This window comes from Macaca thibetana, chromosome 3, assembly GCF_024542745.1.
Source record: "Macaca thibetana thibetana isolate TM-01 chromosome 3, ASM2454274v1, whole genome shotgun sequence".
Classification (NCBI taxonomy): Eukaryota; Metazoa; Chordata; class Mammalia; order Primates; family Cercopithecidae; genus Macaca; species Macaca thibetana.
Window position 1 is genome coordinate 36,993,031 of NC_065580.1, and position 24,700 is coordinate 37,017,730.

General features: G+C 35.1%; 1 protein-coding gene across 4 annotated transcripts in view; it reads right to left on the bottom strand.

Annotated features, from left to right (window-relative positions):
* The window catches only part of PTPRZ1 (protein tyrosine phosphatase receptor type Z1), a 191,057-nt gene that overhangs the window by 39,989 nt on the left and 126,368 nt on the right, over positions 1–24,700 (bottom strand). For 2 of the 4 annotated variants that reach the window (XM_050785075.1, XM_050785074.1), the window contains exons 11-13: positions 18,496–18,542; positions 11,803–12,778; positions 3,551–3,695 (exon numbers count right to left, since the gene is read on the bottom strand). In XM_050785075.1, the coding sequence (XP_050641032.1) occupies positions 3,551–3,695; positions 11,803–12,778; positions 18,496–18,542 (1,168 nt within the window). Of the gene's footprint in view, positions 1–3,550; positions 3,696–9,210; positions 12,779–18,495; positions 18,543–24,700 lie in introns of all 4 variants that reach the window. The other 2 variants (XM_050785073.1, XM_050785072.1) reach the window with 1 other exon arrangement.

Genomic DNA, 24,700 nt, shown 5'->3' on the forward strand with positions numbered 1-24,700 from the left:
CTCTGTACGGGGAGCTTCTTCCTTCTGCCTTCTCCTATCTTTCTTGCCTATTAAACTCTCTGCTCCTTAAAACAAAACAAACAAACAAAACCACAACTCAACAATAGAAAGACAAATAACCCAATTAAAAAATAGGCAGCAAAGAATTTGAACACATATTTATCCAAAAAAGATATACAACTGTCCAACAAGCACACAAAAAAACACTCAACATCATTATGGAAATAGTAGAACACTTTAAAAACCGTTGAATCATACACTTTAAAGAGGTGAGTTTGACGATATTTTAATATTACCTAATTAAGCTGTTTAAAAAAGTTTAAATATATAAACTTGGAAAAATTCATAAGGACTACATTACTATTAGCACTGTTATTGGTATGACATTAGATTTTTAAACCTTTTCTCAGGCTGTAGCTTTTACAAAGGTCTAAAATGTTTATATATTGGCTAGTGAAATCATATTATTTACAAATTAGCTTCACTGGAATTTGAATAATTCACATAAACCTTGAAGAATGAACTAAAACTATCATCTTGTGATTCAGCACATAATACCCCTAGTATATTGTGTTACCAAAATTTATATATTTTAGTGAATTAACTTCAAACAGATGTTAGTACGTCAGATACCTAACATTACTTAACATTTCAAAATAGTTAAGATTGACAGTTTTTATCAGAACATTTAATAGATATAAAACATATACATAAAACCATCAAAGTGATTTTTTTTTTTTTTTAGACAGTGTCTTACTTTGTTGCCCAGGCTGGAGTGCAGTGGCATAATCATAGCTCACTGTACCCTTGACCCCTGGGCTCAAGTGATCCTCCAACCTCAGTCTCCTGGGAAGCTAGGAGTATGGTATGCCCTATCATGCCCAGCTAAATTGTTTATTTTTATTTTTTTTGTAGAGATGGAGGTCTCACTATGTTGCCTGGGCTGGCCTCAAACTCATGGCCTCAAGTGATCTACTTACTTCACCTTTGCAAATTGCTGGGATTACAGGTGTGAGCCACTGTGCCTGGCCAAAATACTCATATATATTTTACACTATTACACTCTGCATTCAAGGTACCTAAAGTGCTATTTGTGAAGAAAAAAGAAATATCTTAGTGAAGGTCAAATTAATATATTTTTGACTGGTGATTTTATCTTTTCCCCATATAATACAGACAAAATGACCCATTACTAATAGAAGATAGAAACCTCTCCAGATTTTAATTTTCCATGAACTATCAAATTGTATTAAATAAGATACTGATTTCCAAATTTTCAGAAAATATACTTGAAATATTAAGTAACAGAGATTAAGAAACTAATTTCAATCTTATAAATCTTCTGACATCTTTATTGGAACTTTATACTAGCACTATTTACTATGAAGCAGAATTAGTCATATTCTCCATCTTATTTTCAATTTTTAACACAGACTATCATTAATTAAAAAAGTAGTTTGGTAGGGAAAATCAGACTAGATAGAAACCTGTAATCTGAATACACATATCAACGTGGTAAAAAATTTGGTCAACAAGTTCAGTGGGGAATGGGAGAAAAGCAATATTTATTTTTGTTGAACACACATTTATGGATTATGTGTTAAGTTCAAAGCACTCTGCTAAGCATGAAATATTTAGCCAAAAAAAAAAAAAAAACAAAAAAAAACGAAAAAACCCTTTGGCAATTATTGGAATCACTAGGATACAGACTAAAGAAACCAGGTTTGTTTGTTTCTTGTTATGAACAAAATAGACTCCTGAGCCACGTGGGGTAACAAAAGCATGATCTGTTCTCCATAGTGTGCAGTCTACTCTGTTCTAGTAAAGGAAGTCAGATATGAAATACAGTTGATCGTGAAGACGTTCTACCCTAGCCAACCCATGTCCAACTACACACAACTATTAATACATGCTTCAGGCCTCACTGTATCCGAAACATCCAATAGCTTTTACTCAAAAGACAGCTCATCTCTACTTCCCGATCTTTGCACCTGCTGTGTCCCTGCCTGGGATGCCCTTTTCCTTTCCTTTCTGACTTCCACGGAGCTTGAGTCCTATATTTTAGTTTATACTTACCCTGATCATTCTGGCCTACCATGCTTCTTTGTTCTCTGACTACTTTCAGCCCTAGATTTCAACTGCTATGCATACACTTTTGTGTAATATTTTATACGTGTTTGGTTTTTTTTTTTTTTTTTTTTTTTTTTGAGATTGAGTCTCGCTCTGTTGCCCAGGCTGGAGTGCAGTGGCGCAATCTCGGCTCACTGCAAGCTCCGCCTCCCGGGTTCACGCCATTCTCCTGCCTCAGCCTCCCGAGTAGCTGGGACTACAGGTGCCCATCACCAAGCCCGGCTAAATTTTTTGTTTTTTTTTTTAGTAGAGACGGGGTTTCACTGTGTTAGCCAGGATGGTCTCGATCTCCTGACCTCGTGATCTGCACGCCTCAGCCTCCCAAAGTGCTGGGATTACAGGCGTGAGCCACTGCGCCCGGCCTATTTTATACGTTTTTATGACAAATTATTTCCCCTCAATAAGCACAGATTTCTTCAAATCACTGACTCTTTTTTCATTCATTTGTTCATTTTTGATATTTCCTGATAGTTAACACAGTACTAGGTATGTGGGAAACAATCAATAAAAATGGTAAATATTTCAGAATAAACCACAAGAATATATTTTGAGAGAACACAGGAAGAATGCTGATAAAGTTAGAGAAAGATGTTGCTAAACAAAAAGAATTATTATCTTCTGAACAAAATTCTCTTTTAAAATAAAAGTATGCTATACTTTATAAAAGTACTATGCTATGCCCTTTCTTGGTTTACACATATGATTCCTTATATCATCATAAAGTCTTTGTTTTCTAACAGACACAGTTATACTGAGCTATGTTCCTAATAAATACACTAATTTGCTGTGTCTTCTGCTTTCCACAGGATGGAAAGCTTATGATTGGTACAATTATTCTTGTCCTTTAAAGGACTTAAGACAGCGAAGTTATATTTCACCCCCAAAGCAAATTACAAAGAATCTTAAATGTCTGTGCATCTTAAGATAGTCATTAACTGCATTCTCTAATTTTATAGTTTAATTGCTTGATTTTACTTTTATGCACAGGTTATCATTTTTATCAGTATGTACAGTTAATACGCATCTTGTACAAACTCTTCTGTCATTGAAAAACAATTTAGTTACTATATAAAAAATGTTTTCTTAATTTTTGGAATTATAACAACTAATGAGAAGCTTAGACTTTTGTTAAATGCCATGATGATGTCCATTAATTAGATTAACATGAAAGTACAACTGTCAAAATACTGTGTTAAATAGTAACAGGTAGAAGTTCCTCCATTTTACCTTTAATTGATGTATGAAGAACAATTAACTCTTTCATTATTGTGCCTTTGGATTCACAAATTTACCTTGAATAAATTAATGGCAGCTCTCAAGGAAAATAAATTTTGAATATGCTTTGAAGACCTTTCAGATGAAATATGGGCAAAATCTGAGCTTTATGAATTAAATTTTCCAAAACAAATACTCAACTTACCTCCAGTAGATGAGAATACCCACAAGAACCACTAGACAGATAAAAGTCAGGGCTGACACGATCACAAGGGGTATAACTGCCTTCTTCTCGGATTCCAGCCCCTCAGCTAGACCAATACGAGACTCATGGCTACTATTACTGGCCTCTGTAGTCGGAGAAAATTGAGAGAATTGATATTTAAGGTAAAGGAAAAGTCACAGCATTTTTCAACCGATTAATTGCAACCTTCATTGCTGTCACTTACCTTTAAAATTTTGACTCTTTGATGTAAAGAATATCTACAATTATAAGCCAATTTAATTAAAACAAAGTTTAAAACGTAAGGCAGGCTATTAGACATGAAGAACTACAACATCCCAGCAGAGACTGGCACCCAGATGGGGTGCCTTGGCAACAGGTAAGCATAACACTGCCTTGAAAAGCCTTGCTAAATAAGAAAAATCAAAGTAGTGAAATTTAAAAAACACTACTGGTTTAAAATAGAATGGTTAGGAAAAACAGCGCTACTTACTGAATCACCATATATATTAATTTTCTAAAATAAATTTAAATAGGATTATTTTTAACCCTCCATTAGGTAAATAGTTAGAAGCAATTAATAATTTCATGAAGAAAAAAATCTTGGGATAACTCTTCTTATATTAGGATAACCTTTCAATCCAGCAATCTATTTCAATTTTAAATATAGATTGGTTTTAAATGTTATTTTGAGTGCTCTTCTTATCCATTGTTGTATTCTACAAAAAAAATAAAAATGCAATTTCAGGTGAATTGGAGGATTATGTAGATCTAAGAAATTCTTCTGAAATAATGCAAGTGTAAATAATTAAAAGTCCAAATTTGGTCCTTGAGTTAATTTTAAAAGATGACACATGATTATTCTGGGGACCAGTCAGGTACATTATTGCACTAGCACTTTGAAAATCACTTTAACGGCCGGGCGAGGTGGCTCAAGCCTGTAATCCTAGCACTTTGGGAGGCCGAGACGGGCGGATCACGAGGTCAGGAGATCGAGACCATCCTGGCTAACACGGTGAAACCTCCTCTCTACTAAAAAAATACAAAAAACTAGCCGGGAGAGGTGGCAGGTGCCTGTAGTCCCAGCTACTCGGGAGGCTGAGGCAGGAGAATGGCGTGAACCCGGGAGGCGGAGCTTGCAGTGAGCTGAGATCCGGCCACTGCACTCCAGCCTGGGCGACACAGAGAGACTCCGTCTCAAAAACAAAAAAGAAAATCACTTTAACAAGAGATTATCTTCCAAGTTGTTAAAAAAGAGTTTCAGAACTGTGAGTGTTTGTGGCCAGTAACAATCCTTCCTCTTCGTTTGAGGTGTGTTCAGTGGGAAACCAAGATGATTGAGCATGAGAACAGTTTCTAACATGACAGCATGCTGACAGTGCTACAAAAAGCCCTTATCTTATGATAAGGGCTCAAACCACATTTGAGTTTCCCGTCAAAATCTACATGCCTTCTTAGGCACTTGGCACTTTTGATGCTTAAGTAATAGGAGAGAGAGAAACTTCATTTCACTTTAAGTATTTAAGAAAATTGAGACTAATCTAAGTGCACATATATAGCATTAAATATATATCTAATTGGAGAGAACTTAAGATTTAAAATAATAGCTTTCTTCCATTGACCAAGGATGGTAGCAGAAAGGGCCAGGAATTTAATCCACTAATAAAGGAAACGTATCATGCTGGACGCGGTGGCCCACCCCTGTAATCCCAGCACTTTGGGAGGCTGAGACGGGCAGATCACTTGAGGTCAGGAGTTTAAGACCAGTGTGGCCAACATGGTGAAACCCCATCTTTATTTAAAAAAAGAAAAAATACAAAAATTAGCCAGGTGTGATGGCGCATGCTTGTAGCCTCAGCTACTTGGGAAACTGAGGCAGAAGAATTGCTTGAACCCGGGAGGCGGAGGTTCCAGTGAGCTGAGATCATGCCACTGCACTACAGCCTGGGCAACAGAGTGAGACTCTATCTCAAAATAAATAAATAAACAAACAAATAAATAAATGTAATGTATCAAAGGAATATAAATGGCACACACATTTCCCAAGATGTTTGTTCTTATAACTATAAATGCATTTACTAGAAAAAATGGAATTCAAAGGTGTGATTGAAAAATCATAAAACTGTATAAAAAGTGAAAATGTTCTAAGCCAACTCAGCCCTGAGTTGTAGCTAATATTCTTGTGAGAAAAACCCAAGCCTCCATTTTTAAAAATGTTAATCCTAAGCTCTGGGCATTATTTTGTGGAGACTCATCTAGTCACCTAAATAACCTGATGGTGAATGCAATGAGCATTTCCTTATAAAATTTAGAAAAACATCTTATTTTATGCACAGTTGTCTTCACAGTTTTGTCTATTGTAACTATTGTTACCTAGGTGGAAAGTGTGTCAGTAATAAATGAAAACATTCACTTAGCAAAGTCCTTGGTACCTCATATAGTACAAATGGTGGTTAATATTATTATCTATATCAGTTTTTCTGGACGTGTGATCCCCAGAATAGCAGCATCAACATCGCCATAACTTAGAAATGCAAATTTTGGGTTTCACTCAAACCACACCAAATCTTCTGAACCAGAAACTCTGTGTGTAAGGGTCAGCAATTTGTGTTTTGACAAGTCCTCCAGTTGATTTTGATCTATGTTAAAGTTTGAGAACCAGTGATGTAGATTAATGCATGCACGAAGTAAGCTTATATAATTATGCAGGTCTTCAATGGCCACAAATTTTCAAAGCAACATGTATATGGGTATATATATATATAATTACATATTTCATTTATATATGTATAGCATACATATATATGAGATATGTCCAATCATATATGCAACATATATGTAAGATATTAGTGCATTATATATGTGAATACACCATATACACATATTTATATACAGGCACTGTATACACACATGCACACACATGTAGTCTTGTGTATAGACTTTTCTCAAAAGTGCTCTGGGATATTTGATCTTAAATCCTTTAAGGAGTCAGAATGATCAATCTATGGCATGAAACCTAGCTTTTACACAAGATGGGATATCATATGAAAGCACAATCAGCTGGTTGCTTTGTGTTTTATAATGAGGAACTAATTGTACTGATTTTGTTTTTATTTGAGACTAAAATATCTGTTTTTGTATGGCTCAGTAATATACAGGAGTTACCTAAATTAAAAGATTTAATTTATAGGTAATTAAGAAATAAAAAACTAAGATTACCATTTTAAAATATGTTTTGAGAATAAGATAGTATAATTTTGGTGTTACAATTTAAGCATTACATTTATTTAATTGGTCCCCAACATGAAAGCATAGTCTTTAAGAGAGAGACACCAATAACACATTTCCAGGCTCAGTTTTGTATTTACTCATGTGACCTGGATCAAATAATCTAGTATCTTTGGGTCTCAGTGTACTCATTTATAAATTGTGGATACTAACATTTGCCTTATCTATAGTATTTTGAAGAACATATCCTGTAAATTGTTCTGCATTCTAGAAATACACCATAAAATTTTAAGTTTTAGAGCTAGTCTGCATGCATTTGATGAAGGGATATATTCAATTATTGGATAAGACAGACTACATATGATTTTATAGATACAGTTTTAAAAATAGGCCAGAATTTTCCCCTAATCTTGTTTGATCTTATTTACTTCACTAATTACGTTACTTGATAATGTTGGATGTCATATTCATATTGTTTTATCCTAATTAGTGGGAGAACATACTCTTGATAATTAAATAAATCTAATTAGTGCACTGAAGAGAAACTCGTTAAGCTTTAGTCAATAATTTTAGGTTTAGCATCTCATTATATATATCTTTCTATAATAGTATAGTCTAGCAAGAACATATCAATGTCACTACCTGGTAAAATAGACGGATTCCTGATATTTTCTTTTAGCATAAATCTAATGAAAATTAAGAAGTAACTACTATAATTGAGAACAGATAACAGTTCATATATATGACAGCACTAATGACTACAGTGACCTATGGATTCATTATTCATTCTCACATATCAGTATTTAAGTGTTTAAAATGCAATGTTAAATAGGTATCAATTCATAATACAGAAAAATTTCTCTATCAAAATGTACAAACTTTTAATTGCTGCTGCACTGAAGAAAAAAATATACAACTAATTCAAAAGATGAAATAGCAAAGAGGAAAAATATCCTAATGAGACTGATGTCTATGTTCTGCATTACAAATATTCATTTTTATACAATGAGTGCATTTCGTTACATTAGCCTATCGTTTAACTTACTGTTAAGATTCAAATAGTTTCATTATTAAATTTCAAAATACCTTCACATTTAATAAAAGCAAATTATAAAATTCTTATGACCAATTCAATGAAAGTATTAATTTTTTATACTTAATAGAATTGAACTTCCCTCTTCTTTCCATTGGCATTTAAAGCAGACATCTGTATTACATACACTGCACATAATCTGCTCTAAGAAACATCTGGTCAGTAACCTAATTTGCATAAAATACATTCACAAATGAAATTCATTTCTACAGAAAAGTGTTTCGTGTTTTACATCTTGCCATACAATACCTATATATACTGTACATATTAATGCCCTTTATTTAACTTAAAAAGGTGTGTAACAAACAGCAGACATAAAGTAAAATGTATTTTGATGGTTTACACTGCCCTCTTTAGGCAACGTTAAGATAAAGAAAGAAAAAAAATTAAAATTTTTTTAACTTCATCATTAACTCTCAAAACTTAGTAATAAAACTTTTTTTAAAAAAATAAAGCTCCCCGGCCGGGCGCGGTGGCTCATGCCTGTAATCCCAGCACCTTGGGAGGCCGAGGCGGGCGGATCACAAGGTCAAGAGATCGAGACCATCCTGGTTAACACGGTGAAAACCCCGTCTCTACTAAAAATAGAAAAAAATTAGCCGGGCCTGGTGGCAGGCACCTGTAGTCCCAGCTACTCGGGAGGCTGAGGCAGGAGAATGGCGTGAATCCGGGAGGTGTCACTAGACACAGCTTGCAGTGAGCCGAGATCGCGCCACTGTACTCCAGCCCGGGCGACAGAGTGAGACTCTGTCTCAAAGAAAATAAATAAATAAATAAATAAAAATAATAATAATAAATAAAGCTCCCCAAGTTGATATGAATGTGCAAATTAACTAATTCCTTTCTATGAGGGTGTGTCAGAGAGAAGTGCTTATGTTACATTACCCTCAGATTTAATAATTCATTTTATAATTAAATATAATTAGTTTACAACTTATTTTAGAACAAAAGTATGAAAATTAAAATCATCTAAAATAGCATACTCTGATCTTATTTTAAAAGCAGAGTACTAAAAATGTATTATGCAAACAGAATTGCCCCCACCCATAAAAGGCATCCTGTAGAGTATGAAATATTGACAATAAATAAAAATTGTTTTGTTTGGAGAGAATCAAATTAAAAACCAAAACGTGTTAAACAATTGTTTGAAATAGTAAATAAAATTATACTTTAGAAACTGGAGACTGATTTCTTGAATGTTTTGATTTTAAAAATGATGATGTACCATTTTACCAAATTTCTATCTGTTCATAATTTTTGTTTTTCTTTTAGAGCAAGCAAACCACCACACCTCAATCTGTCCTTCTGATCCATAACTAACCTGCCTCTGAAACGTGGAACACTTCTGAGTTCTCGCTAGTAACAGATGGTGTTGGGGACTGTGGGAATCCAGGTGTTATTTCTGAGTCACCTGCTGCCAGGATCCCATCAGCATCTTTTTCATTAGTGTCTGGAAAACTGAAATCTGTGGAAGTCTCATTCTCATTAAGGCTATCTGAGGTACCTTGCCCTGATCCACTTTCTTCATCACTTGTCAGAACTGCCCATGCTTTAGATTCAGGGCTGAGAGGAAGCAGAGCACTACCAGTCTGAATGTCATTTTCCTCTTTTCCATCATTGTGCTTTTGGGATAGCCCATTTGCTGATGGTGATTTACCAGGACTTCTGTCCACACCAGTTTGACTGTCTGAGGATACACTTGTGACTCTATTATCTTCTTCAGAATTCTCAGATAGTGAATGTGAGACTGGATTATTCTGATCCATAAGATTGTTTTCGTGGGTGTCTGAATCATTCATTACCTTTTCCTGTGATTCTCTATAGGATGAGCATGACATACACTTATGTATGGATAGGCCATCACTATCTCTGTCATCATCATCATCATCACCATCATCATCATCAGTGTCACCATCTTCACCACCACCCACTAAATCGGCATCAGATCTGGCACTATGACTCAGCTCAGAAGTTGCCTTAGAAGGAAACAGCAACTTGGTTGTGGTTACAGAACCATCTCTGTTGGGAGAAACAGCTGTAATGGCAACATGCCCATTTCCTATAGGAACAGAATGATCAGTAGATACAAATGTATCAGAAGCAACTGTTGGAATATCAGCAAATACCTTATCAGTAACAGAACTTTTGGTGGAGGTTAAAATTTCATCGGAATGTATAAACTTATTTATTAGTGTATTTAATTGTTCATCAATTGATAAAACAGGTGTAGCAAATTCATGCCTTCCTTTTGGGGGATAGGCCTGCTTAATCTCCAAATTGGCCGTTTGGAACAACTCATCATTACTGTACAAAGAAGGTACCACTTGGTGGGAACTTTCACTTTTAAACAAAATTGGTTCGTATTTCTCACTTGCATAAGAAATGGTCAAACCTTGAAGTGAAGCAGAGTGCATATGAGAAGTAGGCGACACATCAAAACCTGGTACAGATGTAGAGTGCAGCATGTTTTCACTTGAAGCAGAATTTGATACAATGAGATGCAATATTGTAGAACTAATTTTATCAACCTTGGGGGTTTCAACCAATATTGGATCACTAGACACAGCTGGAAGAACAGTTTTAAGCAAGGTGTCAACATCAGAAGCCTGAAAGGAAGGTTGTAGCAATACTTCAGTACTAAAAGAAGCTGAGGTCTCATAAAATAAGAGCTGAGTTGAAGGAGATAACATTTCACTAGCAGCAGGGTCAGAGGATGCTGGCTCTGAGTTTGCACTAAGCACAGGTTTAAGTGAAGTATCACCAGATGCTTGAAAGACAGTATATGTAGGTTGAACTGAAAAGTTATTTTCTGGAACTTGACTAATCTCATGATCAAAAACCTTAGTGGTAGTATGAGCAAGGGACCCTGGAAACATGCCCTTGGTGCTAGAAATGGAAACAGAGGTTTCTTGTAAAGATGCATTCAACTTATTTACATTATCATGCATGTTGGGCATGACTGTGCTTTCAGAAGGGTAAACCATCTCATTGAAAGAAGGAATTTGCAGTTCAGTCTCATTTCCATATATTATTTCACTTTTAGAAAGCGCCTTATTATCATCACCAAACACAGATGTTGTATGTGTAAATTCAGCTACAGAAACAGGTGAAGAAATGTTAAGGGCTGTTAGCCCATCTGTGTCAGGTAAAAGAAATTCACTATCAGAAGAGTCTCCAGACCATTCCCCATCACCAGAGAGGGCATGAGTAGGCTGCAGTAATGATGCAGTTGGGGTAATTAACGAAGACTTAGGTATTGGTATATGGCTAGGGCCACTAAATAAGGAACCCTGATATGTTACACCCACAGAATCATGCACAGGTATTGCAGAACTGTAAGAAACAGTGAAAATATGTTGGGAGCCCTCGTTATTAGAAAAGGCATAAGAAGGTTCAGGCCCTGAAGAACGTGCATGCATCATGGCATCACTGCTGGGTGGTTCAACTTGAGAAAACATAAGCGTTTTATAAAGAACACCAGATTCACTACCAAATTCCAGCGTCTCTGAAGCAGCATGAGTAGTGGTCAGATGTGACAGCACATCAGAATACTGAACAAGGCTGGGCTCTAATAGCAAATCACCCCCAGCCACTGGCAGAGAAGCATGCAAGGGCACCTTATCACTCTCGGTAGCTGAAGTAACTTGTGGAAGGATTTGAGAAACTGTATGCAGATGGCGAAACAATTCACTACTGAAGGAAGCAGAGGAAAATGGAAGCAAAGGTGCACCATCATAGGAAGACAGGACGGATTCAAATGACACATCGACACTGGGAAATACAGGCGTAGCATGCAAGGCCGAATCACTACTTGAAGCAGCAGGGGTAGTGTTGAGGATCTGATTGTCAAGCAACAAAGGGGTGACTAGAGGAAAGACTTCACTACTGTAGGAAGGTTGAAGAGGTGTCTCACCATTGTATACCGGTTGGGTTGTCTGCGAGCGTACCACATTGACCGTGGAGACCAAATCCTGTTGTCTGGAGGATGGGGTAAAAGCATGAGGTGTTACCTCAGTTGGGAAGTAGGCAAAGGTAGAATAATGTGGCATTTCCAGATCTGTAACTGAGGGACCCTGTGACATCACTGGGCCTGCAGAAAAGGACTTGGTTGTCTTCTCAGATTCATCAACACGGATCTCAGTGTAATTAGTCTGGAGAAAGCTCTCTCTGCCTGATCCAATATCGGGCTGTGCTGTTACATCTGTAAAGCTAGGAAACCACACATTTCCCTCCACAGAAGGATCCTTTAGTGATTCTTCTGAACCTGATGAAGTTGAATCTTCAGAAGCATTTCTAGCAGATTCTGGTATAAGGACATCGTATGTGATTGTCTCTGGGTTTTCGGAGGAAAATATATACCCTTGGGATATGTTCTCAGAGATGAATGGGATAGCGGAAGTTGCGGGACTGGAGCCTGAAGAATCATCAGCTCCAGTGTCAAGCTTGAAACTGGTCAATAAACTCTCCTCCTCATATTCTGTTATAGAAACTGTATTTAAAGATTCTGCAGTCCCCGACAAGTTCATATGTGGAGATCTAAGAACAGTTTTAGAGCCATCATTTAAAGAGGCTGAAGTACCTTCCACTGTGTGAGGTGGCAGTTCAGTCACAGTCTGAGAAGTCAAGGAAATATCTTTTTCTGTGGCTAATTTAGTGATTGGTTGGGAAGTGGAATTTAAAGATGTGTTGGGAACATCACCCTTTCCAGAGAATTCACTTCCTCTTGTTGGGGATCGGTTAGTCTTGGCTTCATTATATTTCGTCCTTATGCGATTGTAGTGTGTTGTGGTAGAAATCCGGGGTTCCTTTTTCCTGATTTGATTTGTGGCACTGTCTCTACCAGGATTCACAACAGCGTCTTCTTCAACGTCTTTTCCCTTTTCCTCCTCCTTTGAAAAGCAAACAAGATTTAATGAGTCATAAGGAAATAAGAGAAAAAATCTTCATAATATCTTATACTGCCAATCATCACTTGTGGTACCCTGGGAACTTCTTATCCTCATAAAACACCATTCTGTACAATGCATGCTTCTAACCTACAACCTTTATCATCCACTCTCCAGAGAAATAATTAAACGTAATGAAAACACCTAATTCATGGCTGCCTTTATTATAATGCTATGGAAAGAAGTGGTTAAATGAATAGATACCACATATTTAAAAGGAAGACACACTGTAGTTATTTATTGACAGTGTTATTTAATGTGGTATTTATTTTGTTGTTTTTATATTTCTTTGTTCATCAGGCATCAAGGTAAATAGCCATTGTAGCTTATTGTAATAAGAATTGGTGATGAAACTATTTCAAAGACCAAAGTAGTTGAACATTCAGAATACTTAATAATATATTTTTAGAACAAATCATAATTTTAAGGTCATAATAAAGGGAAGATTTAGAACTAAAAGAGGTGTTTGGTTTTATTTTCTCTTTTTAAAAAATATTTTCCACTTAAGACTTAGGCAGATACTTCAAAGGCAACTTGTCAAAGTATGATTCTACTCTTAGTTTTTAAATTTTGTGTTTCCCTTAGACTCACCAATCAGGAGGCTGAATCTTCCACGCAATGACCGGGGAAGACTTCTAGTCTTCTGACTAGAAGTCAACCAAGACCTATGCTTTCTCTCTCTCTCTCTCTCTCTCTCTCTCTCTCTCTGTGTGTGTGTGTGTGTGTGTGTATATATACACACACACACACACACACACAAAACTGGGCATATTATATCTAACTATATACCATATACTTAGAAATCTCAATTGTCAAAGTTATCAAGATTTTTTTTTAAGTTTATGTGGGACATGATTTTGTTAGTATCTTTGTACCCAACAACTTGTTAGAATTGTCATTTATTTGATCATCTATTAGATATTTTAAGGCCATGTTACTTAAAAGAAGAAAAATATTACTGAGTACAGCCATTGAGAACTTGACCAATATCAGAAGAAAGAATCTGAATCTTAACCGGGTGTGCTCATGAGCATGAGTCTTACACATGGAAATCTGCACTGTATGAAACACACGATTCCAAGCTTAATGATGGCCTCATTATTTACAGTTTAATTATTTGGCTGGTTGTTTTTTCTGAAGCATATGTGACAACTCTAGGAAGTTAGTGCACTTGATCTGAATTATATTGCGTACCAAAAATAGCTACTCTCTCAGATTCCCTTGACACATTTCCTTACAAGTAGTCAGTATTCTTCAAGAAGTTTTACATTCTGTGTGATACCTTGTTCACAAGGACCACCTGAGAGATTTTGCCAAATAATTTCCTAAATAAAATATTCCCATAATCTACAAACCTAAAAACTTCATGCAAAAGGAAATAAGAATAATTTGCCTTGACTTGCTTTTAGGGAAAATTGGTTGGTGCCAATTATCTCTTCTTTCCTTAGAAGTTCTCATAAATATTTGTTTTATAATTTGATCCAGAGTTTTGCTGAGGATCAATATTAAGCTTGGCAGTGTGGAGTTTCTAAACTCTGCCTTGCTTTTGCAAACCTAAATATTTGCCTAGTTTTCTGGTATCACTCCACACTCTTTCCGTCTACCAAAACTCTGTTCAAACCTTCATTTTCCTGTCCTTTCCTCCTATTTTCAGCAGATGGCCTTCCTGTTTACAGGGAAAAGAAGCCACTAGTCAAAAACACACTTCTTCCTAACACTAAAAACAGGGGCCAACCAAGTTCCCCTTGCCCCTCCTGTCCTGTTAGAACTAAAGAGTTGTTTTCCTTCCTTTCTAAAGCTAATTCCCACTTCTGTGGTTTAGATCTATTCCCTATCATGAACCTGGGAATTGAACGTAATTGAGTAGTTCAACCTATTTTGTGTTTCCAATTTGTTTTCTCAAATTCTCAAACAGATCATTCTCATCAGCTTAAATCAACTCCGATCTCTCTTATTTAAAGGGAACACAAAGGAAAACCTCTAATTCACCTTCTAGTTATCATTCTACTTCTCATCTCTCCTTCACAGCAAAAGTTCCCCAAAGATATGTCACCTGTTTTCTCTATATGATCTAACAATGTCTCTTGACTTCCACCATACTATTTCTTTCTCTTTGCTTACATTTCCACATAAACATACTTTATCATATCCTCCTATAAGCAATGTAAATTTTCATAAAATTTTTATTATAATATAATGCTACACACCTCTTCTTGTTACATATTTGGGAAAAAAACTATACAGACATCAGATACAAATGAGTTCTATAACTTTATGAGGTTCAGAACCTCTCAGAACCTGGTGAAGGTGATTAGACCTTCATTAATCCTATCCTACCATATCTTGTTGATCTCTAAAAGGTCACATTGGCTGTGTCAACATTTTAAGAAGAACATATCATTCATGCCCTATGATTACTTTATTCATATCTGACTACAAATATTTTAACACTCTTTCCTACAATTTCTTTATGGAGTTATTGTGACTCTTTCTTCCACTGTAGTTTCGATCTGTGTCATATGTTATCCTTCACAACTTCATTTAAAAAATTTAGTGTGAATCCATGATCATGCTACAGATACTTTGTCTTGGAAAGTCATACATTTCCTTTTGGAGAGGATCTAAGAAATATCCTTCAAACTCTTTTTTTCTATATTCAGGGATTGAAAGTCATTATGAATACATTCCATGCATTTTCTAGCCTGTCATTCATTCCTGCACGAAGCAAAGGAAGTGAATAGTGGATTGGTTAAGCACTGTTTTCATCCCATCTCATAATCATGCTCCAGGAAGACACATTATGACACAGGTCTCTTTCGATTTGACAATATATTATTAATACAACAGTTAATTTCAATACCAAAAACTACTACCAATTTGCCAAGCCAAGCTTACCAATCATTGCTCCTGTATTCTTTATTTTAAATCCCCATCTGTGTGTTGATAGCTCGCTCCCTCTCCCTTGGCAGTGCCAAGGATTCTTCCAGCTCAAAGAATTAGAGTGGCTGTTTCTTTGGGCCCTACCACAATGGGTAAAGCCCCACAAACCAAATAAGCCTAATGTCATAAGAATTCTTTCTCCTCCTCATTTTCTTCTAGATCATAGCCTTCTATCAACAAGTAATGACATTGATTTTTAATTCTACTCTGCCTTCTCAGGTGACTCCTTTCTCAGTGTATTGTATCTTCTCATTTTGCTTTCCACAGCCTCTCTCCACCTGTCTCCATTCTGTTCTAGGTGGGTAGCCAGAGAATGTGGTTATTCCCTGGGAGGTTCCTTACCTAACTGGTCACCACAGGATGACGCTGTCCCATTACAGAGACCACAGAACCTGCTGTGCCATTCTCTCTGCATCTTCTCCTTGCCTTCTTGCCTTTCAGATTTAGATGTAACAACAAGTCTCTGATATCATTCATCCCAAATGTACAATGCCAACCCCTTGTTTATTTGCATTAAGACTTCCCACACCTATGAATCGTCCTTTTTGATTAAATTAACCTCCATGACTCCACTTGGGTGTGGCATCTGTTTCCTGTTGGGACCTGGGCTGATGCACTGAGGTTCTTTTTTTTCTTCCTATCTAGGAACTTTTCTCTGACTACAACAAGCCAACCTACTCACACATCTTCACATTCTTCTCTAACAGGAAGATCTGCTTGTGTTTGTCATATATGCAAACGGTGAGACCAGAGGCACCGTGACAGGCATAGCTTTAGGGACCTCTATTGTAGAGTGTATGACAAAAATAAAGATATACCTACATTATGTAAGTGGAATAAGCCAGGAACAGAAAGATAAATACTGTGTGTATTCACTCCTATGTGGAAGCTAAAAAAGTTGATCTCATAGAAGTAGAGTGTAGAATAATGGTTATTAGAAGCTGAGAAATGTAGTGGGGAGGGGGCGACAGGAAGAGATTGGTTAAAGGGTACAAAATTACAGCTAGATAGGAAGAATAAGTTCTAGTGTTCGATAGCACTGTAGAATGACTATAGTTAGCAATAATATATATTTTCAGATAGGTAGAAAAAAGGATCTCAAATGTTTCCAACACAGAAAAATAGTAAATGTTTGAGATAATGGATATGCAAACTACCCTGATTTGATCACTATATACCTCATAAATATGTAGAAGTATATGTTCATTAGAAAATGGGAAATACTTAAAAATTTATATAAAGTCACATGTGTAGCCTATTCACACAGCTACATATTATACTAAATACAATATTCTAGTTTTATGTAGAAATTTACTAGTAATTAACATTGGAAGATTTTAAATAACTTTTGTAGGCTTATGGTAAAAGTTGCTTTAGTGTTAATGGCAATAGAGAAGAAAAATAACTAAACATGGATCTTGTAACTAAAGTAACTCAGCATGGATCATGAATCATGGTAATGGGAATTACTATGAAAATAATTGATCATTCCTTGGTCCTTTCTAAAAAATTTGTGATGTGTAATACATATTATGTGAGATGGAACTTAAACAGAATATCATTTACTACATGGCACCAAATACTGAAAAAAGGGCTTACATCAGTGTGTCAGACCAATTATTTGAATTAACAATTCAGCATAAATATAATATCTTTTTTCTTTTTTGACTTAATTCTGTTGATCACTTGTAGGTATGTGTATGTGTATGTGTATGTGTGTGTGTGTGTGTGTGTGTATATATATATATCTCCATATGCATGTGAACATGTATGTACACATACAAATAAAGATATTCTTAGCTGAAATCTATAAACTCCTGTAAAAAGGTAGACTGGTCATTTTGGAAAAATAATCCCTTGTGAGAGAGACTAGGCATAAAATGCATAAAATATCAAGATAGTTTTTACCTGTGAAAGACCTAATTGTTATTTATTGCTGGATAACAGCACTAGTTATCACACTTTTATCAGCTCCTACACAATCTATACACACGTACACAGTCATGCTATCATCAACAATAGCACCTGAACTGAATACATAATTTCAGTTATGATGAACAGCACATTAGGGCATACGATGAAATATAAAATATATTAAACAATCATTTCCTCTCTATTTAAAAAAAAATGTTAAAATTTATAGTCTCAAATATCTGTAAATTTTATCTATAAATAGTATAGACTACTCATAGTATAAGTGTCTGTTGTCAGCACAATGTCCTTCGAGTAAAAGAATATTTATCAAATTAAATAATAAACAATTTAAATGGGCAAAAATATATATATAGTTTATATTTTGGGCCATATTTATCGTTGATCTATCAACATTGGTTATTTATATATAAACTGTAGCAATATTGAAAACTGGTTAAATATAATTTTAGTTCTTCAGAAAAATTTTGACACTAAAAAAAATTCCAGTTTATAGCTGTATTGCGTAGCTATAACTATTTTTAGAGTTCATTGTTTTTTTCTTCATCACCATTTATATTTCTTGTTTTTTAGTACTATATCAATCAAAACATCTTTCAACTTCTTCATAAGAGAATCATGTATATCAATTATGTAACTATCTATATATAAAGCTTAGCAACTAACCCCACAAACAATGAATCGTGCAACACAACTTTTATTCATGTGGCAATACCTAACACCTAAGCAACAATTCAAAATAGACCGTTGAATATTAAAACATTTAAATATAAAAATGGCTATGATACCTTGATTATTTCTTCAGTTCCAATTAATTCAGGAAAAAGATCAAGTTCTACAAAATTAAAAACAAAATTATTAAAGTTTTTATTCAACTATTTCAGCCTTTGTGGATTTACCTTTTGGTGAAAGAAAAAATTAAAAAGAACCAAAAAGTTAACGTCAGCTTTGAAAATACAGACTTTCTCACAATAAAAATTCCAAATTTTAGTTTTCAACATTACTGAACACTACAACACAACACTACATAAGCTTATATGTAACTCTACCCAAATCTTGATCTCTCTCTCCCACTCCACTCCCTTCCCCATTCCTTATATATAACTCTACCCAAATCTTGATCTCTACCTCCCACTCCACTCCCTTCCCCATTCACCACTCCCCCAAGTCTGATTGAAGCTAAGAACGGAGAGGAGGTCAGTGAAACCAATAAAACTAAGTGTAAAGAAACGCAAATAATTTTTCATCAGTGCACAGTTACTTTCATCCTTAGCAGGGCTGATAAAAGCATGGCTGGGAAAATGCCAGGGATTTTCTGGAGAACTGGTAGAATTTATTTTCTTATTCAGCTACCTCTTCCTTAAGTTTCTATTTTGACTGAGGACAAATAATTATCTTTACTCCTCAAATCTGGCCTCATACCTATTTCTATACAGGGTGCTGCAACAGGTAAAATGAAGAGTGTTTTCCAGCAGGTTCCAGCCTTGCTGTCATCAAGAAGAAGTAACAGAGTGAATCTTGTGCATTCTCCCCAGGGAAACTCAGCTAATGCTGTTTACTTAAAGAATCTGATGACCAGGATCATTCAAGTCTGTTTGTCCCAACAAATCAGAATGAACGTATGAATATCTCAGTGCTAAAACAGGACCTGTCAGGGAATGTCAGGGAATACTAGGCTGGTTCTTTCTTTTCCTAAGAAGGAATCTAGCCACTCTACCACATTACTGAGGGGCCAGAGGGGAATTTTTCTTTAGTCTTGGTCTGAACTGCCTGGGTCATTAAGAAGATGGTAGACAAAGTAACTGTGAGGTTTGAGCATTATTATAATGATGTTCTTCAAACTCCCATGGCTTTATGGAATCTCAGGCTATCACCACAATTTATGCTCTGCACTATCCTAATGCTGCTTATGTTCTATGTTTTATGTCCTCAAAGGAAATATATACTCTATAGAAATTTCAAGGTATAACTGAACCAACATTAAATGTTTATCATACCCAGGTCTGTTTTCCAACACAAAGTTTCTTGAGTTTATTTTTATCAAGACTCCTGGGTATTAATATATTGAAAACTGTAAAATGAGAATTCACGTGAAATCTGTTAAGCATGCCTAGCTCCCAAGAAGATTCAGATAAAGTTAATACTTTTGACAACTTAGCTGTTTCAAAATTACTTAACGTAAACAACTTCCTGTAATTTAAAAAAGAAAGTACTCACTAGAGACAATCACAATCTTACTTTTAATTCTCACTTTTTTTCTTGTTAAAACTAACCATTTTATTTTGATCACTAGTGGTCTCCTTCTATTTTTCTTCCTATGAAATCCCTTCCTCACCATCTGTTCTTCATGCTCTTTATTTTTTACGTTTCCAAACTAAAGTGATTTCAATCATCTCAAACACTTGTGTTTTTGTAATCGCCATGCAAATTAATACATGTGAATTTAAAAATGAGATACAACTAAACTGTGACAGACAAATGACCTTCCATATGATTTTCTAAAAGCTATGACTAAAGAAGTTCATGCATGTAAAAAATCTTCAAATTAAGCCCATTAGACAATACCTAGTTTTACTGAAAATAATTTGAAGTGTAGCCACTCTTTTTCATAGACTTGTGAAATATTTAATGCTCACAATGGCAAATCATAATCAAATACTTGTTAGTGGTGCACATACTGTAGGTTTTTCCGCTGTTAAGAGGCTATGGAAAAAATATCAACTATTTTCCATTTGTTTCAATATGCTTAAGAAGGTGTTTAAAATTTTTTTAAAATGGTCTAACTCCACCTAACTTCATACTTTTAATGGGCAAATATAATTTTCTTATTTAATCATAATAAGGGTTGGGGAAGGGTATGTATAACTATCACGTTGAGGATTTATTTCCTTTTTTCTTCAATATTTTTAGTGTGTATTGCATTCGACTTATTTTTATCATTTTACCAGAGCATCAACTAACTATAGGGATTATGGTTTCCTTTCAGTAAATTACAATACAGGGTTTTAATCCAATCACATCCCCTAACGAATATTAATGACTTATACTATAATTGGATTGCTGCTTATTGTAATAAAACCAATACTTTCTCTTTAGGCCTCCTTAGCTCTGGGGCAACTTGTGTGGTCCTAGGCAGGTCTCTGAGCCTCCCTTCATTCCTTGGCACTCTCATGGGTGAGCACCCCCACGTGTTGGCACATTCATATTGCTGTGTATAAATCCACCTTGAAGGCTCTTTATTCTGGTTTCCAACTGGACTGAGATCATTTGAACTGACTGAAATTCCCAGGAACACTTCAATACCTCTATTTCTTAGAATCCAGAAGTCTTTTGCTGAGTCTCCTCAGAACAATTTTGAAATAAAATAATTTTGAAAGATTGTTTCTGTCTTCCTAAAGATTTTGAAGCCATAATTCTGGATCTGTTAATTCAACACCCTGAACTCAAAGTTTAGCTCTGCTGATGGGCACAAGCTCTCATACTGGGTACCCCTAAACCTGCTGCTTTCTCACAAGTAATAACTGATATTTTAGTAACCACTGGTTGGAGTCAGGCACTACTGATATATTAAATAGTTCAAAAATTATACTGATTTATAGAATCCTCTCTGTTCATCAAAATAGACTCCAGAAAGGATAGAAAAAGTCTGATAGTGAAGAACTAGCAGTATTTTTGTTTTGAGTGAACACTTAAATTCACATTTTTGTAATAACTGAACAAAAACTGTTGACTCATTCTGGTTTTGTTTTAGGACACAAGTAATGTTAGATTAAAAAAGCACATTAGGAACACATTCATTTTTTATAGCACAAAACAGCAACACTGATGTAGGTGAGCAAGCAAGGCTTATTTAATTGTTTGAAGATAAGCCAAGTTTCACAGTGCACAAAATAAAAGCAGTGTAGACTGCAACTGCTTCAAGCTGTAATTCTGCATATAATAATGTAATAACACTAATAGGAAGGATGGTACAGGTAGAGTAAGGACAGATGCATGGTGACTTAACAAATTGTTATACAACTGAAATCACACAGTAACAAGAAAACTGTTGATTTAATTCATCATGTATTTAAATCTAACACATGTAATTATCAAGGCCCTAAAACATGTACTTAAACAATCCCTCCATAACTGTATGTTAATTAGCTCTATCTTATATAAGAGAAATAAACATAATTAACTTAGTAACAATAAGATAAATATATTTATGAAATTATTTATTCATAAATATAATTCTCTAAGAAGTCTTTTAAAAGAATATACATTTCTTTTTAACACTAAAGAGGCTCCTTGACAAATTTAAATTAATTTCCGAATGCAAACTTACACATTTTTTTAAATGGCAATTTGAAATAATACTTAATGTGCATTAGTTTATGGTGATACTTTTGTACACAAGTGTAATTAAAAGGTACAAAGAATAATGTAAGCAAATTGTTAATTTAAATGCACAGTTTTATCAAATTTAGGAAATTAAAGGCACTATTTGGAAGACTGAGTTTTTCTTCAGGGAAACTGATTAAAATATTTGAAATCTGGCTGGGCACGGTGGCTCACGCCTGTAATCCCAGCACTTTGGGAGGCCGAGGCAGGTGGATCACGAGGTCAGGAGTTCCAGACCAGCCTGGCCCACATGGTGAAACTCTGTCTCTACTAAAAACACAAAAATTAGCCAGGCATGGTGGTGAGTGCCTGTAATCTCAGCTACTCAGAAGGCTGAGGCAGGAGAATCGTTTGAACCTGGGAGGTGGAGGCTGCAGTGAGCCAAGATTGCACCACTGCACTCCCACCTGGGTGACAGAGCGAGACTCCACGCCTGTAGTCCCAGCTACTCCGGAGGCTGAGGCAGAAGAATGGCGTAAACCCGGGAGGCGGAGCTTGCAGTGAGCTGAGATCCGGCCACTGCACTCCAGCCCGGGCTACAGAGCAAGACTCCGTCTCAAAAAAAAAAAAAAAAAAAATATATATATATATATATATTTGAAATCCATCAAAGAATGACAGCAGTTATAAACTACCATCTTCATTTCTTTTTAACAAAAGCAATAAACAATACAATATTTAGTAAACAGTTTATCCTAAATAATAACAGAATAATTAAATAGGCTACATTACAGTTACCAAGCTAATAAAACAGCATGATTAACAGAACCAAGTGGTAGTAATAAAAACCATGAAATAAGCAGCAAACTCAAAAGCCACTTACATCTATATTAGTCACAAAAATAATAAAATTCACAAATCTTGTAGGCACCAAACCTGTTTTACCAAGCCACAAGATAGTATTACTGTCAAGACTTTCATTGGGATATATTTACCAAAGAAACAATAGATCAGACAATGTAATTTCAATACTGAATTGTAAATACGTGGATAAAAATGCCATTGCAGCCTTTCAGATGAGAAAGAATAACTCCTAAGAGAACCAATTTTTTTTTTTTTAATAAAAAAATAGGATAATCCCAAACTTTGGAGGAACAGGCTTTTGATGCAGGAATTTTTGGTAGAAATAATAGGGAATAATCTACCTAAGTTTGTAATCCTTGGCTTTTAAGAGGCATAGCATATCAAAACATCAAATCAAATACCATCTTTTACTAACACAGCATTACTATACAAAATGCCTTAAGAGACTGAGGCATCCATGGAGATGTAATGGTGTATCCAAACAAGCATCTCATTATTACAATGTTCAATAGTGTCCCGGTCCTTTAAATAAACAGAAATTTTAAGTTATAATAATATTTATTATTTAGTACAAATGTGAAAATACAACAAATGATAGAAGAATATTAGACTTTGTGCCAATATAAAGTCAGTCTTACAGGATCACTCAGAAATCACTTATGGAGAAAATACATATTTAATCTGTTTCTTTCATATGCAATAAGTTTCTCCAAAAAAGAAAAAGACCAAAAAAATTCAGAACGTTTAAAGCTTTGGCATAGCGAATAAAGTAGGAAACAGTGTAAAAATAAATGGGTAAAAGTAGTAATTTTTTGCCAACTCCTGAGAAATTATTTTATGTATGAAATTAGAGTAGCATAATTAAATCAAGGTAACAAAATTGAGTGAATGTGTTCAATATACTTCATACTCAAAATGCATAAATAAGGGTAGAAGAGATTTTTGTATATGCCATATTTCAATCAATTCACATATGGTGCTGGTCGACATGATCAAAGTTATATGGCTAAAGGTGTCATTTTCTGGATAGCTCATTGTGGGGAACTTTGGTGAGGGTTGCCATGCAATGGTGTGGTGTGATATGGCATAGTTAAAATCACGGTCAGTTATTTTGATACTCACCTTTCAATAAGACTTAGAGCTCACATTCCATTAAAAAATAACCTGATTTTGAAAAACAACGCTAAATAAAGGCAATAAGAAAGATGGTTATACCCAGGCCATGAGGCAGGTCATAAGAAATATTAAATAATGATATTGCCATCATGGTAGTAGTAATATTCATTAGTTATTAATACCAAGTTGGGAGATACCTTGGCAAGTTTTATAGCCTGTAGTTTGGAATGATGAGTACTACAATATCTGATGCTCTGACATATAGTCTTTAACTTAAAAAGTCAACTAGTAAGAACAGCTATAGTAAGGTGATCAATGAGCAATTACTTTATTTAAGCTCATGTTGGATTAAAGTCCCTGCTACAGCATTTAGACAGCAATGCAAACCGCGCACATCAGTTTTCCTGCCATAGGTAAAACTGAAATAGGCTATAATTAATATAATTTGTAACCATTCACTTACATTAAAATTTGTAAAAGTTTCAATGAGTAGGCTCCTAATATGGATGACCAAAGAATATATATATATTTACATATGTATGTTTGCAGATGTACGTGATTATACATATGTAGGTGTATATATACATATATATACTTCTAGTCTATTATTTAAAACTGCTTATACTAACAAGAGGAACACTAACTTAATAATTTTAAACTGTCAAATTATGATGGTCAGCATTTGATTCA